The sequence below is a fragment of the Chrysemys picta genome, chromosome 21 (genome assembly GCF_011386835.1).
Source record: "Chrysemys picta bellii isolate R12L10 chromosome 21, ASM1138683v2, whole genome shotgun sequence".
NCBI lineage: Eukaryota > Metazoa > Chordata > Testudines > Emydidae > Chrysemys > Chrysemys picta.
The window spans coordinates 17,428,710-17,445,926 of NC_088811.1; the positions used below are offsets into that span (position 1 = coordinate 17,428,710).

A 17,217-nucleotide genomic window follows, 5' to 3' on the forward strand; every position below is an offset into this window, starting at 1 on the left:
TGGACTGGATAAATGCACCGAATCCTACAGGGCAGTTGTTTTCAAAACAAAAATATGCGGCATAGTAAGTTGAGGGCAGTGCAAAATACATGGGAATTAATATCAAACAGTAAATACTGTACTGATGGAATTGGATTTGATTAGGGCTGAGAGCTGTCAGGGGAGAGAGACCTGACTTATAAAAGGCAAACTTGCCTTATAGGACACAGGGTATTTTTATTTTCCTTGCATTTTTTCCCCTGGTCACACCTGTGGGATGTGTCTTAGGCCTGCAGTTGCCGTCGGTGTCCCGTTCGTTAAATGACCTGTGCTACATTCTCTGAGCAGGGAGTTCTACACCTTCTCCCACATTATCTGGCAGTTTGAAAATGTCACCTACTTGGTCTCCTGGAGGTGAGGGCCACTGAAATGCAGAGGTTTTCTCTCTCTGCCTGGAAGCTGTTGTCACCACCTGATATTTCTGTAAAATACCTAACTTGCAGGTAAAGCACAAATCCCCATCGCTCTGTTTAAAAGATTTTGAGTGGATGGGGAGGACACATTGCTGCGATTTTCCCTCAGCTTACTTCTACCCCCTTAAAGAACAACCACAACAAAAATAACTGTGCTGATTCATCCCGATAATCATTAGCTTGTTTTATCGCTGTCCCAAACCCTTCATCTGTGTTTTTTTTTTAGGCTGTGTCTACACTGCCACTTTCTGCGCTAAAACTTTAGGCGTTCAGGAATGTGAAAAACACACACACACACACACACACACACACACTCCCCCGAGCGACAAAAGTTTTAGTGCTGAAAAGTGCCAGTATAGACAGCACTTTATTGCTGGCGTTTAAAGCTACCACCGCTCGTTCGGGGTGGTTATTTTTTATCGCCGTGAGAGCTCTCCCCCGGCGATAGCGTGACTACACTGCCCATGTCACAGTGCTCCCGCGGCCGCGCTGTAACATGAACAGTGTAGACATACCCTTAGATTAAGCCCTCTGGGGCAGGGGTTTTCTGTGTCTCTGGAGCTCTGTGTGCTGGCCGTTGTAGTATGCAGATTGGAGCTTAACAGCAATGTGCAAAACTTACTGCTGGCTCTTTGCTGGCAGGAAAAGTGAAGAAGGTAGGTGTACCTGAGTTTCTAGTCTTGGCTCTGTGGGGAGCCTGGAAGTCACCTTGTGCAATCTTCTTTTGTAAAATGGGGTTGGTACTTGCCTACCTCATGGGAAGGTCGAGAATGGATGTTTGCCGAGTTCTTTGAACATGTAAAGCTCTGTATCGCTTCTGAGTATTCTCTCCCCTGCTCTGAGTTTGACAGGTCATAGTTCAGATGGAGCCCTTCTGGAAGTGAACAATGCAAAATTCTTTCAGCACATCAAGTTATGGGAGGTAACAAACCCTTCTCCAGCACTCCTAAAGCAGCACAGCATTTAGCCCCTTATCTGAAACTCTCACCCTCTGCTGCTCTGTGATGTGGAGTCACCTGCTTGTTTGTTCTTGCAGTTCCCATGGCTTAAAGGTATAAAGGAGAAGCTTGGAATGAAGTAGAAATTAGTGATTCACCCGGAAAAAGAATGTGGGAGAGGCGTACTGTGTACAACAGGGATGAGTGTCTTTAGGCAGCATGCATTTGAGTGACTAGTTAGTCTTTAACACTGGGAGTGTGATGGGGGGAGTTGTTGTTTAGCAGGCATGTCAGTTTAGCAACTACTATAGACTATAGCAGAAGCAGTTGCTCACCTGTACCCTACAGTGCAGAGAGGGTCACTTGAGGTAAATGCTTTGTTCGTTTTCTAATGCTTAATTTTTCCTGTTTGTCAGGATATCTCTGCTTTAAAATCATATAATTCAGGTTACATTTCCGATGTGGCCTCCTGGGGACCAACTGTCCAGGGACCTAGGGCTTTAGTTTGACATTTTCCTGCCACAAATCCCAGAGTATGATACTTAAGGGTTTTTTGTTTTGTTTTTTTGTTTTTCCCCAGCCCAGGGCTTTGAGTAAGAATTTTGGGGAAAATCTCTTGTCAAGTTCTAGAATCTCCACTGTCTTAGATTTCAAGGCCAGAAGGGACCATTGTCTAGTCTGACCTCCAGAGAGCTTTCCCCCAAAAATTTCTAGAGCAGATCTTTTAGAAGAATATTCAGTCTTGATTTAAAAATTCTGTGATGGAGAATCCACTACAACCCTTGGTAGATTGTTCCAGTGGTTAAAAAATTACACCTTATTTCCAATCTGAATTTGTCGAACTTCAGCTTCCAGCCATTGGATCGTGTTATACATTTCTCTGCTAGATTGAAGAGCCAGTTATCAAATATTTGTTCCCCGTTTAGGGGATTATAGATGGTAAGTCAGTCACCCCTTAACCTTCTCTTTAAGATAGATTGAGCTCCTTGAGTCTATCTATCACTAGAGGGCATGTTTTTTCCTATCCTTTAATCATTCTTGTGGCTCTTCTCTGAATTCTCCAATTTTTCAACATCTTTCTGGACACCAGAACAGGATTCAGTATTCCAGCAATGGTTGCACAAGTGTCAAATACAGAGGCAAAATAACCTCTCTGTTCCTACTCAAAGTTCCCCTGTTTGTGCATCCAAGGATCTCATTATCCCTTTTGGCCACAGTATTGCACTGGGACCTGATGTTCTGCTGATTATTTACCATGTCCATCAAATCTTTTTCAGACTCACGGCTTCCCAGGATAGAGTCCCCCATCCTGTAAATATGGCCTACGTTCTTTGTTCCTAGATGTATACGTTTAGCTGTGTTAATACTTGCATGGCTTGCTTATGATCCAGATCACATTGGATCAGTGACCTGTCCTCTTCATTATTTACCATTTCCGCCAATTCTTGTGTCATCCTCAAACTGTATCAGCAATTTTGTTTTCTTCCAGGTCATTGAGAAAAATATTAAATAGTGTAGGGCCAAGAACTGATCCCTGTGGGACCCCCCATTAGCAACCATACCCACTTATTTCCCTGTTTACGTTTACATTTTGAGACCTATCAGTTAGCCAGTTTTTAATCAATATGTGCCATGTTAATTTTATATTCTAGGTTTTTTAATCAAAATGTCATGTGGTACCAAGTCAAATGCCTTATAGAAATCTAAGTATATTACATCAATGCTACCTTTATCAACCAAACTTGTAATCAAGTTAGTTTGAGCTCTGTTTTCCATATACTTGAAAGAAATCCTTCTTCTTGTCTTTAATTCTCCTGGCTATAGATTTCTCCTAGTGTTTCTTTACTTCCGGTATCAATTTTCTACAATTCCTGTGCCATGGGCAGTATGGAAAAACGGTTCAATAAGTTGAAGAATCCTCCTGTTTTGTCTGGAGATGTGGACCCAGGACAGCTCTCAGGGGCAAGGTTCTAATATCAGGCATATCTCTAAATCGCTGCTGCCTAAATGCAGGAGATAGAGGGTTGTGACAAAGTGAAAATTTTCTGAAATATCTTTTAATCCTATGTGTGCCTCAGTTTCCACTATATTTTGCATGGCTACCTAGTAGGGGGAGAAAGGACTAAGGGCTTGTCTTCACATACAGCGCTATAGTGGCGTAGCTGCATCGGTGCAGCTGACAAGAGCGCTTCTTCCATCGGCATAATCTTCCATAGAATACCAGGGTTGGAAGGGACCTCAGGAGGTCTAGTCCAACCCCCTGCTCAAAGCAGGACCAATCCCCAGACCGATTTTTGCCCCAGATCCCTAAATGGCCCCCTCAAGGATTGAACTCACAACCTTGGGTTTAGCAGGCCAATGCTCAAACCACTGAGCTATCCCCCAAGAGGCGGTAACTGTGTTGATGGGAGAAGCTGTCCCTTCGACATAGTATTGTCTACACGGGTGGGGTGGGGTGAGGTTAGGTCGGTATAACTTCATCTCTCGGGGATGGATTTTTCACATCCCCGAGTGATGTTGTTATACCAGTATAGATCTGTAGTGTAAACCTGGCCTACACTTGCTCTCAGGGCAGGCTAAGAGATGGTGTCTGTCTGTCTGTGTGTGTCTATCGTCCCTAGCTGTCATAGCCTGAATGGGCCTTTACAAAGGACTGGCTGAGGCCGGTCCCCTATCAGTGGAAAGTCTGAGAAGACAATGGAAAACCCAGTCATCAGGACATTGACATCTAGCAACCAATGACCCAGCAGGAGATGGGCTGAACCAAGGCCCCAAACTGAGACCAAAGAGAGGTGGGGGATAAAGTGTTGGCTTTTGGAGGAAGCCCGTGGGGTTCTCACCTGGAAACCGAGCCCTGGTCTACACTACAAACTTGCGTCGGTATAACTACTGTAAAATCTACACCCCTGAGTGACACAGTTATACTGACCTAACTCCCGGTGTAGACAGCGCTATGGCAACAGGAAGGTGGAGTACCTATGCTGACGGTAGAAGCTCTCCCGTAGGCGTAGGTTGTGTCTTCGCTAAGCACTACAGTGTCGCAGCTGTGCCGTTGCAGTACCGTAAGTGTAGACAAGCCCTGGCTAAGGAGGTCAGACTGAGAGACAGAACCTGAACATTGGGTTTGCTGCGGCTTGGCTGGGCCTCTGGGCTAACCAAGATGGACTGTGCTTTAACCGTTATTTCTGTAGCCTAAGGACTTTCAGATCGTGTGCCAGGTGACTAATAAATGGTTACCTTGTTTTGAAAAGACTGCCTGTGTCACTGTAAATACTCCCTGGGCATGTCTACACTGCAGTTAAAAACCTGAGTCTGGCGTGAGCTCGTGGGGCTCAGGCTGTGGGTTTGTTTAACTGTGGTGTAGACTTCCAGGCTTGGGCTCTAGGACCCTGCAAAGTGGGAGGGGCCTCAAATCTCTGACTGCACGCCCTGCGAACCCGTCAGCGGATGTCTAATTGCAGTGTAGACCTACCCCCTGAGAGCATTGTGCCCTGAAAGGTCACAGTACAAGCCTCCAGCCGGAGTCTGGCTTGGCTGGATTTGCTGCACAGAGCCATGAAGAGAGATTGGGAATGCTGGTGCCGCCAGCCCAACCTTGGAGGCCACAGGCCTGCCCCTGTTGAACAGTGTGGGTCCTTGGGGCCTAGCAAACTGAAGGGGTCACTCTCAGGAGACAGTCTGGGGCATAGACCAGTCTCCATGACAGCAGTGCATAACTGAAGCTAGAATCCAGCTCTCAGTGAGCTATTTCCTTGGTAGGCAAATCTGGTATTTGTTTGCTAACGTTAAGATTCTCTAAGAGCTAAATCCTCTCCTCTTGTATCTGGCTTAAGTATTGTGGCTTGGTACAGGAGGTTTTGTGAATGCTGGCAGGAGCAGATGTTTCCAGGCCTTGGACCATTTGCCAGGCTGCTCTGTGACAGCTACTGCAGCCCTGAGGCTTTAGTAGACACTTCTCCTTCCACTGGGGGCAATGTCTGGTGGATCCCCAGAGCCCCATCCCAAATCCCTCAGCATAAATCCGCACCCTACATACAGAACCAGCAGCTCTGGTTCTGGTCCTGCTCTGCCTGGGGGTCTTTGTGTCCACAGGCAAAGAGGCTAAATTTCCCCTTTAGTAATGTGAGAAATGAACAGATTTTAATTAAGGTATGTTCTAATAGGAATGTTTAATTGTAAATTTATTTTAAAATCATGTTGCCAATAGCAGCCAACATGTTCGGAGAACTTCATTATAATGTATTGTGACTCCTCAAAGGTTCATTTCAACAAACAGGCAGATGCTCATCTGGCAAAGAAGCAGTTGTGCACAGACGATATGCGCGGTGATTAGGACACAACAGACTTGCATGGCAACATAGAACACAGGCATTGTCTATCTTAAAACACCTACACCTCTACCCCGATATAACACGAATTTGGATATAACACAGTAAAGCAGTGCTCCGGGGGGGCGGGGCTGCGCACTCCGGCTGATCAAAGCAAGTTCGATATAACGCGGTTTCGCCTATAACGCAGTAAGATTTTTTTGGCTCCCGAGGACAGCATTCTATCGAGGTAGAGGTGTATTTTCTAATGCCCCAAAGTGCACTAAGCCCCTATTCACCACCAATGCAAAAAGATATTTATAGACGCCAGACATCTCTGACATCCATCTCTCACCTGGTCTCTCCAGCGTCTGGCTCCTGCTGGCAGATGAAGTGGTGTTGCATTGTGCTTTGAGAGAGGTTCATTGGGCCTGCCACTGTTACACTTCGCTTCTTTGTCAATACATTTGTCTCTCACCAGCCTGTATATTCCCCCATGTTTCACCTCTGCAGAGACCCTCCTTAACTGTAGTCCAGGCGTTTAGCACACTGACCTATAATCCCCCAAAGCTCCAAATTCTCACTGTCTTCAGCTGTTGAGCCCTCTAAACTGTTTCTGACTCTAATTTAAGCACTTGCCTCTGAATCAAACTCCTCTAGAACATGGTAAGCTTACAGTGCTGGTAATTTACCCTAACTAGCTGCAGGTTTTGGACAGGAGAGGCTAACCGATACAGACACTGTGTACGTGATTAGATTGCACAAAAGGGTTATTCTGTCCTCAACCTGTTGAAGTCTTAAAAACAGAAAAATTGTGCAGATCATTTATAACCAGTTACCCCCTTTGGGCCCACTCACTGGCTTTGAATTGTCTGTCCTCTCCGCTCTTGAATCCTCTGGGGGCCTGCAGTGGAGCAGTTATAGTCCTTTTGTCAGAATGCAAGGACTTGCCTTCTGATCCCCAACCACCTCTTACACCTTCCATGCTGCTCCTCCATTACCAGCCTTATGACCTCCATTCATTAAACTGCAATTATTAACCTTTCTTCCCCGACCTGGAATTGCAAAAAGAAGTCAAGTATGCATGGCTTCTAGGAGAAATGGATACACTGTCATTTATTCCTGTTGCTCCCTTAGCATTTGCCATACTGAGTTGGACTATTTGTTCATCAAGACAAGTGACTTAACCCATGCCTAATATAGGAGTATTATGGGTTTTGTTTTCCTTTGGGAATTGTGCAATGCCGATCACGGAGGAACAACTCCTTCCTAGTCTTGTGACAATACGTTTGTGCCAGAAGCAGACTAAAGTATTGTTTTCTCCCTTTTCTAGGTGTGGCACATCAGTGTTATCACGGCTTTATCAAGGCGGTCCAAGAAGGAAATATTCAATGGGAGAGTCGCACGTATCCCTATCCTGGAACCCCAATCACACAGCGCTTCTCACACAGTAAGTACACATTTAGAAAGGAAATATGAGCTCTGCTAATCCAGTAATTCAGTGTGTTCCACCCCTAGCAGCTACTGTCATGTTTGCAGAGAATTTATAATAGTACTTTGACCCAAGATGTAGCAGTAGTGCACATCCCTATAATTGGGTAAAAGGTAAATGTATGTGTAATATGCTGTTCTGACAACACAAACAGTATACAAGTAAATAAATAGAATAAAATTTTAATTTATTAATTAAATTGTAATTAATTTTATTTATTTTTATTTTATTTTTAATTAATTTTATTTACAAGTATAGATACATGATAAACCATTTGTTGTGGTTAACACTCTGATGCGAAGTTAAGAGGAAAAGTGACTGAGTGACTTAGGAGCACAACTCCTATTGAAAGTCAGTGGGATGTGTGCTCCTAAGGCATTTGGGCACTTTTAAAAACCCCAACCTTTAGACTTAACTAATTTTCTTCTTAAATATTCAGTCCCTCTTAGCTTTCTGCAGTCAAAATGACCGAAGCTTCAGTCTAATGACTTCGGTGCAGTGACATGGGTAGAGCTAATGAATTGGAGCCTATACATGGCAGCTGGCTTGGCATCTGCGGGTTGCTGCAGTAGATAATGTTTACATATTTCTGCATTATTTGGAGGAGGCTAGGCTATATTTTACTGCATATAAAGCATGCAGGATTGCAGATTAGAGGTACTCAAGCAATCACATTTTTGATATTGATATGACTTGTTCATAGAGGCCAATGACTCAACTGATGTTGCTTAGTTTAGGAGTGAATCTTTGCTTTCTACCTCTACATTTCTCTAACAAAATTGAAAAATGTTCACATGCGGGGACGTAAATCAAATGACAATTCATTTGTATTCCCGTAGCTCCTAGAAGTTCTAGTCATATTGTGCTAGGCAATTACAAACAAATAACAAAAATTCAGTCCCTATCCGTCTACATCTCTGGTTCTGGCCCCTCTGGGAGATGGCTCTCGGGAACAGGATTTCATTTTAAAAAGGTAAATATAAAGTGAGTGGTAGGATTCTGAGCGTCGTCAGTCATAACATTTTCATATTCCCAAGTAATAATGTATTAAGCGAGTGATGCACAGAATATGGAATTTGTATGGACCCACGCACACACCCCTCAGGTTTAAGTACCAGTGCTAGTAAACCACCTGAAGATGACTTGCACACTGTTCTATTTACTAACTGCCTTTAGTAGAAAGGCTAAGAGGGCAGCCAGGGAATTAGATACAGATTTCCAGGTTTGGGTGAAACTTGCCAAACCCAATAAAACCCCCTGCCAGAGCAAAAATTTGAGAATATTTTACTAAAAATAAGCTGTGAAAATCCCCACAAGTTCCTCTTTTTCAGTGCTGAAAATTGTAGAGGTGTCTGTTCTGGTATATTTGGGGTGTAGAGACACACTGTGGCATCCTTCATCTAGGAAGTAAATGGATAGCGAGTTTGCTTCATGAAAAGGGATCTCAGCCAGGCTTGGTTAAAAACACTGGAGAGAACTTTGGGAGAGAGAAGCTTTGTTAGTCAGGAGGATAACTTGGTAGTTATGTTTAGGCTTTAGAATGCGGGTTGTGACATTTTATACATAACCAGTAGTTCCCATCTCTCTCTCTCCCTGCTTTTTATTTGAATCTCTATTCTTTCTTAAATTCCTTTGTTATGTAACTGAACTCAAGTGCTGTGCATAATACAGGAATGATGGTCTAAGGTAGAACTGGTACACTGTTCCTTTGGGAGCAGAGGATCTGGGATTTCTGTGGGTATCCAGTGATCAGGGGCTGGATACTCCAGGGGGACACTTTGTAGGGACATGGGGACTGGGGCGCATCTGTTGTCAACCTGCCAGGCAAAGAGGGCTGGTGTAGCCCAGAGGAGAATGTGTGGGTGACCGACGTGCTGGTTGTGCCTAGCTGATTAGGCAAGAGTCCCTCATGTAGGAGGCAGGTGGTAATAAAGTGACTCTCAGCCCTGGGTGCCCCAGAAGAGTCTCAGTAGTATCTGTTTAAACTCACATCCCACACACCAATCTAACCCTCAGTGAGTTCAAAGGGTTTTTTAAATGATGTTTTGTATTCAGAAAAACTGTTTCAAATTAAGTTGTTTGGTTCTGTCCTTGGTCAGATTTTTGGACAGTGTCTCAGTGTGGTGAAGAGACCTCTGGTTCTTGACTTCCAGGTAATCAATTGTTCCATATTTTTGAAGATTCCTACATTAAAGCCTGGAGGGAAAAAAATGCATGGATTTTTTTTTTTTGTTTGTTTTTAAAAAGATTGTGCAGGTCTGACTTTTGCCAGGTGTATTATAAAACTCAAGCAATCTTTAGTCATACTGCTTTTGTCTTGATCAGAATAAATAAGAACCTATTATACAAATGTAGTACAATCTAAAAATATACAATCACAATAGAGCAGTGACTCATCTAGTAAAACACAAGTGGCTGATGCGGTCTCATAGCTACATCAAAAGGTCATGGCAAACAGCAAAGGAATGTAATACGTTATGCCAGAAAAATTGATCCCTCAATGGAATACTTGGTTCTGCAGTGACTTATAAATGCCGAATCTTTTTTCTCAGTAGTAAAGCATGTTACCAGAATACTGGCTAATAGTTATATTAATCGGGAAAATTCTGAATAGCTGTCAGCAGTCCAGATGGTATGTTCATCCCTGGGTATGTTCACACCTGTACAAGGGCACGGGGAGAGAAAAACTCAGAAAAACATACCTATAGTGGTGCTTGCTTCAAGAGCGGTCAGATTGGCTTTCACCCATATGGTGACTTACTATAATAGGAACAAGACCAGCTATGTCTTTTTTCTTTGTACGTAACATTATTAAATGTTTCTGCCTGTTGGCTTTCAGTTGTGTTGAAAGCTTGGACTGAAGATAGCAGGCAAATACAGTTTTAATATATAAAGTAAAACCATGGGAATATTTTCACTGCAGACATTGGGGCTGGGGGGGGGGGGGGGGGGCAAAGCAGAGGTATGCAGGATTTAGTTTCTTACGGTCTGGAGCAGTAGTCTGTACTGGCACTGACATGATATCAGTTTAAATCTATTCCTGCTTTTGATGTAAGTAGTCCAAACAGTTATTGTAGGTCCAGTGGAACATACGGTTTAATTTGCAGTGTTACCACCCGTTGCTGTGGTGCTGTCAGCTCTCTTAAGCTAAGCAAGGTCAGGTATGGATAAGAGAGCTCTAAGAACCCCCCAGGTGTTGGAGGGAGTGGTGCTGGTTATTTAGTGGATAGCATTATTTCCTCTGAGTCAATACTGAACCACTGCTGCAGTGTGTTAGGAGTTCAGTATACTATTAGGAAGGCAGCCTTTCACGAGAGATGGAAACTGATTTTGATGACTTAGGGTCAAGGAAAAACCCAGAGATGGTTTCATAAGCGTAGGGGTTTAGGCCTGGTGACTTCACTAAATTCTAACTCTAGTAACTGTGTTTTGCTTCCCTAAATTTGTGGTGGTGGTGGTGGTGGTATTCATTTCCTGTCCTAAACTGCAATGCCATGTCTATGTACTGTTAAATAGCTGCTGTATTGCACCTCAGCAGTTGCAGCACTGCAAGGATGAGTGAAGGGATCTGTATAGATAACATATACCAGTTTGTTGTTGTGCTTTGGGACCCTTCACTAAGGAAACCATTGTATATAAAGGTCCTTACACGCCAATAGTCAGGTCCACTAAGGAGACTTCACAAAGAATTTGCAATAATATTTTCATTGGGAAGGTGGTGGGGAAATGCAAGTTGGATATAAATAGAGCCCGTTTCTTTTCCTTCCTCTTAAGGTGAGACAGAAATAAAGAAAGTTTCTGACCTTTAAGGTAACTGCTGTACGCATACTCAGAGTTTTGTTGCTCTTCGTTGTATTTAGTAAAGTTAACGAGTTGACCACTTTCCTTGCTCTGAAGGGATTTCTGTATTGAATCCAGCCTTCTCAGTTATAGTCCGCTGATCTTATGCTGGCCGTCTCAGACTACTGTATAAGAAGCTGTGATGTAGCATAGAAGTAATAGACAAAATTTAGAGAACACAAATGTGTTTAAAATAAGATAACTTTGAAATCAGTGCTGTTGATCGTCTCTCTAGGTATTCAAATATAATGGAGTGTTTTACAGTGTTTGTTTTATTTATGGTGATAGTGGTGATGGTGGATTTTAGGAGCACAAATCCTCTTGACTTTCAGTGGGACTTATGCTCCTAAATCTTAGTTGCTTTTGAAAAATCGACCCTTAATTCTCAAATTCTCATACCATCTGCCCAGCAAAAAGCTCTAAGCACAACTACTTCCAATGGACCTCATCTTCAATCCTACTTGGTGGATTGATGCTGGCCCTTTAAATATGTACAACTGGAATGTTCAGTTGTACTGTCATTTTTGCATAAATGGAGCTGCCTTCCTTTTCCAGAAGCTTTAAATGGTTTGCTAAAGAGAGGCAGGAAAGCGCAGTTTAAATTATTTTGGTCTATGATTAAAATACATACTGTGCGGACGTCATGGTGCCTGTCTGGCTAGCTTGTTTTTAAAACCAAATAGAGGAGAAGAATGCTGCCACCTCCCTTCAAAAAATAATAAATTGGCTGCACTATGATGCTGCTTGAAAGCAGCCGTTGCAAAGAGTTTGGATTGGGGTGGAGGAAAGCGTTTCAATAACTCTTAACCTGCCGCTATTAGCAAATGATTGGTTTGCAGTTTGGTGGGGAATCCTTCAGGCTGCCTCGAATGCTTTTGTATTTTCCCATTATCTCTTTGTATGTGAACAAGCTGAAGTTAAACTTGTACGTGCATCTAATTGATTGAAATCCCACAAGCTGTGGGAGGCTAGAAATTGATCTAGTGGGCTAGTACGCTGGCCTTTCACCTGTAGAGACTGGGGTTTGAATATACATTGAGCCACTATGTGAAAATGAAATGTGGTATTAGCCTAGTCCTTATCAGATATGTGCCTGCATCACAAACCACTGCAAACCTTGGCAGTCTCTGCTTAGGGAGAGGCCCAGGACTGTAGAGCAAGCAGTGCTGTAGCTTCACATCAAGGTGAACTGCCAGAGCTTGGGAAATGGTACAGACACAATATAATGCAAGGATGGTGCATCATATCACCCACCCTAAAATCTGTTCCAATACTAGTTCTGTTGTTGGTAATTTAGGTTTGCGTGGGTGTGGTAGATGTTAAGCCCTTCTGTTCTTTTTTAGAATAGGAGAAAAAGGGAAAATATTTGATTATACTCACTGCCTTTGAACACGCTGTAAGCATGTATATGCATATAGGTATGTGTGTGCCAAATGATCATGCTCTGTGTAAGATGTTGACTTGGACCATTGTCCTTCCGTGCTCTGTAGCTGCAAATCCCCAGTTCCTGCTGTGTGGTCAGCTCATGCACTGGACTTTTCTGTGAAAGCCAAGGGCATTCGAGCTATTGGCCTTTCTGTGGGCTTTGAATAGAGGAAGCAGGTGATCTGCATGACAAGTCACAGGTCAGACAATGAGGCATTTCTGAAAGGAGAAGATGGGTTTCATTGCTTCCCCTGCTGAGAGAAGTTGTCAGTGGTTGAATGTACTGTTTTATTACATCTAATTCATTCAGACCTAGTGGCTCTCTTTGGTGGGATGAATATGACTGGTGTGCCTATGGGTGGGCTGTGTTAAAAAAGGGTCATTGACACTACAAATATATCACTGAGTTAAAGAATTATGGCAGGAGCATTTGATCAGTAAAATCCAGGGACATCCTTACCCTTTTACTAGTACTGAATAAACTGACTTTGAGTTCAGAATAAACCCTGTGAACAGTGACCTTTGGTAACAGCGACCTACCCTAAAGTATTTCCCCTGGGCCACCAGAGTTTGAGCATCACTCCACTTGCTCCCTTTAGTCCACATTTCCCTTTATTTTCTGTCACTGATATTTTGACTCCAGTTACTTCCATAACTTGTGATTTAGAGGACGGGAAGGGCTGGTGCAGTTTCCAAATACACTGTGTCCTCCTTGAGTTTTACGTCAAAGGAGAGCTAATATCAGGGTTCATCAAAGCTGCGAAGACGGAGCTCTAATATTGTAAAAGGTGCAGCTCCAGTGAACTCTGACAACCTTAAATTTCCTTTTCTTTTCAGCCTTCTTTCCTTCCTGGGGAGATTACCACCCTCCTGTCCGCTATTTCTCATATAGCTTTGCTTGTCTTGCAGGTTATTTATGATGGTGCTTGGTCTTGAACTTCCACATCTGTTGCTGAGGTTTTGTTTGCATAATTAGAGCTACTCCTTCACTTCTGTGTTAGGCCATTAGCCACAGGCTGGTCTACACCATAGGCTCATTGGCTGAACGTTGACATTCTCATTTGTTGTTCTCCTGGTCTATCCCCGTCCCTGACAAGGACAGTGGTCAGTGCTCTCTGCAAACCCCAGCGGATGCCCTTTAGTTTTCCCAAGGCTTAGAACACTTCACTCTTGCTGTACATACATCTCTTTTTGTGGGGGTGCGTGATTTACAACTTGCTCTTTTCTGCTAGGTTTTATTTTCCCTTAGAGATTCCTTGAACTAAAATAAAGATACATTCCTATAAGCGCCACCTCAGGGGGACAGTTCTGTTTTATGTTTATATATTTAATATTAGTATTAGCATTGCTATCACTTTGTTCAGCGCAGTTCTGCAGAACTTTGGATTTTCTTAATGGTTGGACGTATCAGTACTAATATGTATTCAATCAGTGAATCCTGATTGAAACTTAAGTGCCAGTTCTCAATGCCCTCTGTTTTGGAGAGGGATGGTTTTGCTTTTTGAAATGGTGTGTCCAAAATGTAATCAAGCTTTGGAACAGCAGATGGGCATGCCAAGCCTTTACTGACATTACAGGCCATCTTCGTGGGCTGATGATTCAGCAGAGAACAGAACTAAAGAGAGGATACTTTATTAATCCTAGATTCCAAGGCCACAATGGACCATTGTGATCATCTAGTCCGACTACCTATATAACACAGGCCATAGAACTTCCCCAAATGAACTCCTAGAGCAGATCTTTTAGAAAAACATCCAATCTTGAGTTTAAAATGGTCAATGATGGAGAATCCACCATGACCCTTGATAAGTTGTTTCCATAGGTAATTACCCTCATTGTTAAAAATTTACAACTTATTTCCAGTCTGAATTATCTAGCTTCAACTTCTGGCCATGGGATCGTGTTATGCCTTTCTCTGCTAGATTGAAGAGCCTGTTATTAAATATTTGTTCCCCACGTAGATACTTATAGACTGTAATCAAGTCATCCCTTAACCTTCTCATTGTTAAGCTAAACTGATGGCGCTCCTTAAGTCTATCACTATAAGGCATGTTTCAGGAGTGCTGGAACAATTTATATAGTTCAGGTGCTTACAGCCATTGAATCAAACTGTAAACCCAGTATGTGATGGAAACCATTTGAAGGCAGGGGTGTGGCATGTTTACTAACCCTTTAATCATTCTCGTGGCTCTTCTCTGAACCCTCTCCAATTTATTGCAGAACTCCAACTACTTGTACAATATTAAAAATACACAATCAAATGCAGTAACCTGTCTAGCCAGGCCCTCAATCACAATATAGATTAAATATCAGGAAATAAACTTCTCCCCCACCTCCAGCCATGCCATGTGCCTCTTGCCAAAGCTCCGAGAAAATAGATGAACTTTGCAGCATACCTTGAAGGTTAAAATTTTGGAGCTATTTCAGATCAAGGCTGGATTGAATTCCTGGGTGGAGGACCATTCATGGAGGACATCCCTCCCTTTCAGACCAGGGGACTGACAGCTTGATTGCAGTTGTCAGAATTGTTCATCGTGAGATGCAGTCTCTCTCCATAGATCACAAACCACTTATAGCTTTATCGTCAAAACCAACTCCTTACATTTCACCCAGAAACTAATAGTAGCCAATGCGGATCATGGCGTGCTGGTATAACGTGCTCTCTGCTTGAAACATAACGTAAGCAGGCAGTTGAATTCTGTACTTTGTACGTTTCTGAATAGTCTTTTGGTGTAGCCCGTGTAGAGTGTATTGCAGTAGACTCATCTTTAGGGGACAAAGGCATGGGTAACTAGCACCGTTGCATCCCAGAGAAGAGAGAAACCTCACCAAGCACAGACTGGAAACAGTCTTGCAGTTTACCTGATCATCTGGAAGAGTTGTCGTGAATTTAAAATCTCTCCCCCCGCTCTTTCCTTTCGCCAGTTTGCAAGCTCAAGTTACAAACAGCAGATGCTCAACCTCAGTCAAGGAGGCTTATGAAAGCTTAGCTAATGCTTCTAGTTGCTTTCCCCAGCCTGCCTCTCCCTGACCTTTGTCTTGTCTGGGTGATCCTGTGCCAGCTGTCTGTCATTCATGTCCCGGTCGCTGACACTGGCTTAGATGAGAGACATGAAAAAGGGCATCCTTGCCACACTGAACGATGAAGTAACTGTACAGGACTCATGAACATACGAGGGAAAGCGCTCATCATAGTAAGAGATAACAAGGAAACCCAAGACTTTGAGGGGAAATACGCAAATAAGGAAGTTAATCTTGTATCATGTTGGCCTCTTTCGCTAGTCAGGATAGTTTAGTAGTCTGAACTTCAGAGAGCGTCTATCCAGAATTCCTGTAGCGTCATGTTCAAACCCTGGCAGGAACAAGTCGCTGTCATTCTTTTAGGGCAGATAGGACTATTTATAGTTTCTGTTCAATATGTTCTTGTTTACTCTTGTGGAAGGTGCTCTGATCCCATAGTGATGGTACCGTGGGATAAAAACCTAGATGGGTAAATGTAGGCATTATAGATCCATGTCTTAGTGTAAGAATCTGGGTTTTCTTCAGTCTTAGCCAAAATTTCCCCTTTTTACCCTCTTGTCACTTTTATGTAGCTTGCTGTGCATCAGCTGCTGCTAGCTCCACCCAAAAGTGAGCTGCCTTCTGGCAGCTTGCGAAGTGTTCTGTGGTGCTTCAGGACAAAAAGTTCTTTGTAGATGTAAAATATTATGTTACTTAAAATCTCCCTCTATCTGCGTAGACTTGGGCTATGTGCTGTACACCGTAGTCCTGTTAATTTGGAGGATTCTGTGCACCATAGGCTCTGACTCCGTGGGTACTCCAGGGCTGGAGCACCCATGGGGAAAAATTAGTGGGTGCTCTGCACCCGCCGGCAGCCAAGCTCTCATCCCCGCCTCCCCTCCCCATGTCACCTCGCTTCCACCTCCTCCCCTGAGCGCGCCACGTCCCCGCTCCTCCACCTACCTCTCAGCACTTGCTGCCACCAAACAGCTGTTTGGCGGCATAGCAATTCCGAGATGGAGGGGGGGAGTGCTCCTGCCGACAAAGCTGCATTCACTTGCTTCGGCAAAACTTTTGTCTTTCGGGGGAGGTGGGGGAGGGGAGTAAAGTACCCGTGAAAAACAGAAGTTTTGTCGACAGTGTTGCAGTGTAGACCAGCCCCAACTGAGCTTTGAGGTGACAGGTTTTTTAAACTTTCAGGAACAGGTCCACTTGACTGGATAATCATTTTACAAGGTTGCTGTCGGTTTACTTTGGTCCGTGATACTTCTAGACTACTCAGTGTTTATTTAAAGGACTATAACAAGTATTTTCTCTACTGTGAGAAAATTCCCTAATTTTATCAAAAATGTGGGGGAGATAATTTTAACGGATTGTGTTTTTGTTTTGTTTTTTGTCTCCTCCTTTTTAGGTGCATGTTACTATGATGCTAATCAGTCAATGTATGTGTTTGGTGGCTGCACCCAGAGCAGTTGCAATGCTGCATTCAATGACCTCTGGAGACTTGACCTCAATAGCAAAGAGTGGATCCGGCCTCTGGCATCAGGTGAGAGGTGACAGATGTTAAAGACCTTTGGTTGCTCTTATTCTTATTCCTTACAGTAAACTACCCGAAGTTGGCCCTAAGTGTCTTCCCTATAGGGAATATACAACTTAATACTTAGCTTGCCCATTCCTATCATCATTAGCTTCTCTAGCTGAATGCTTTTTAGGTTGTATCTGTTGGTAAATGCAGAGTATTTTGGTGTCCTTCCATCCAGAGA

The 17,217-nt window shown here is 43.3% G+C and overlaps 1 protein-coding gene across 2 annotated transcripts in view; it reads left to right on the top strand.

Moving 5' to 3' along the window:
• The window catches only part of FBXO42 (F-box protein 42), an 88,133-nt gene that overhangs the window by 37,037 nt on the left and 33,879 nt on the right, over window positions 1-17,217 (top strand). Inside the window, exons 3-4 of one of the 2 annotated variants that reach the window (XM_005281776.4) lie at window positions 7,031-7,147; window positions 16,866-17,000. In XM_005281776.4, the coding sequence (XP_005281833.1) occupies window positions 7,031-7,147; window positions 16,866-17,000 (252 nt within the window). The remainder of the gene's footprint in view (window positions 1-7,030; window positions 7,148-16,865; window positions 17,001-17,217) is intronic. The other variant, XM_042852977.2, reaches the window with a different exon arrangement.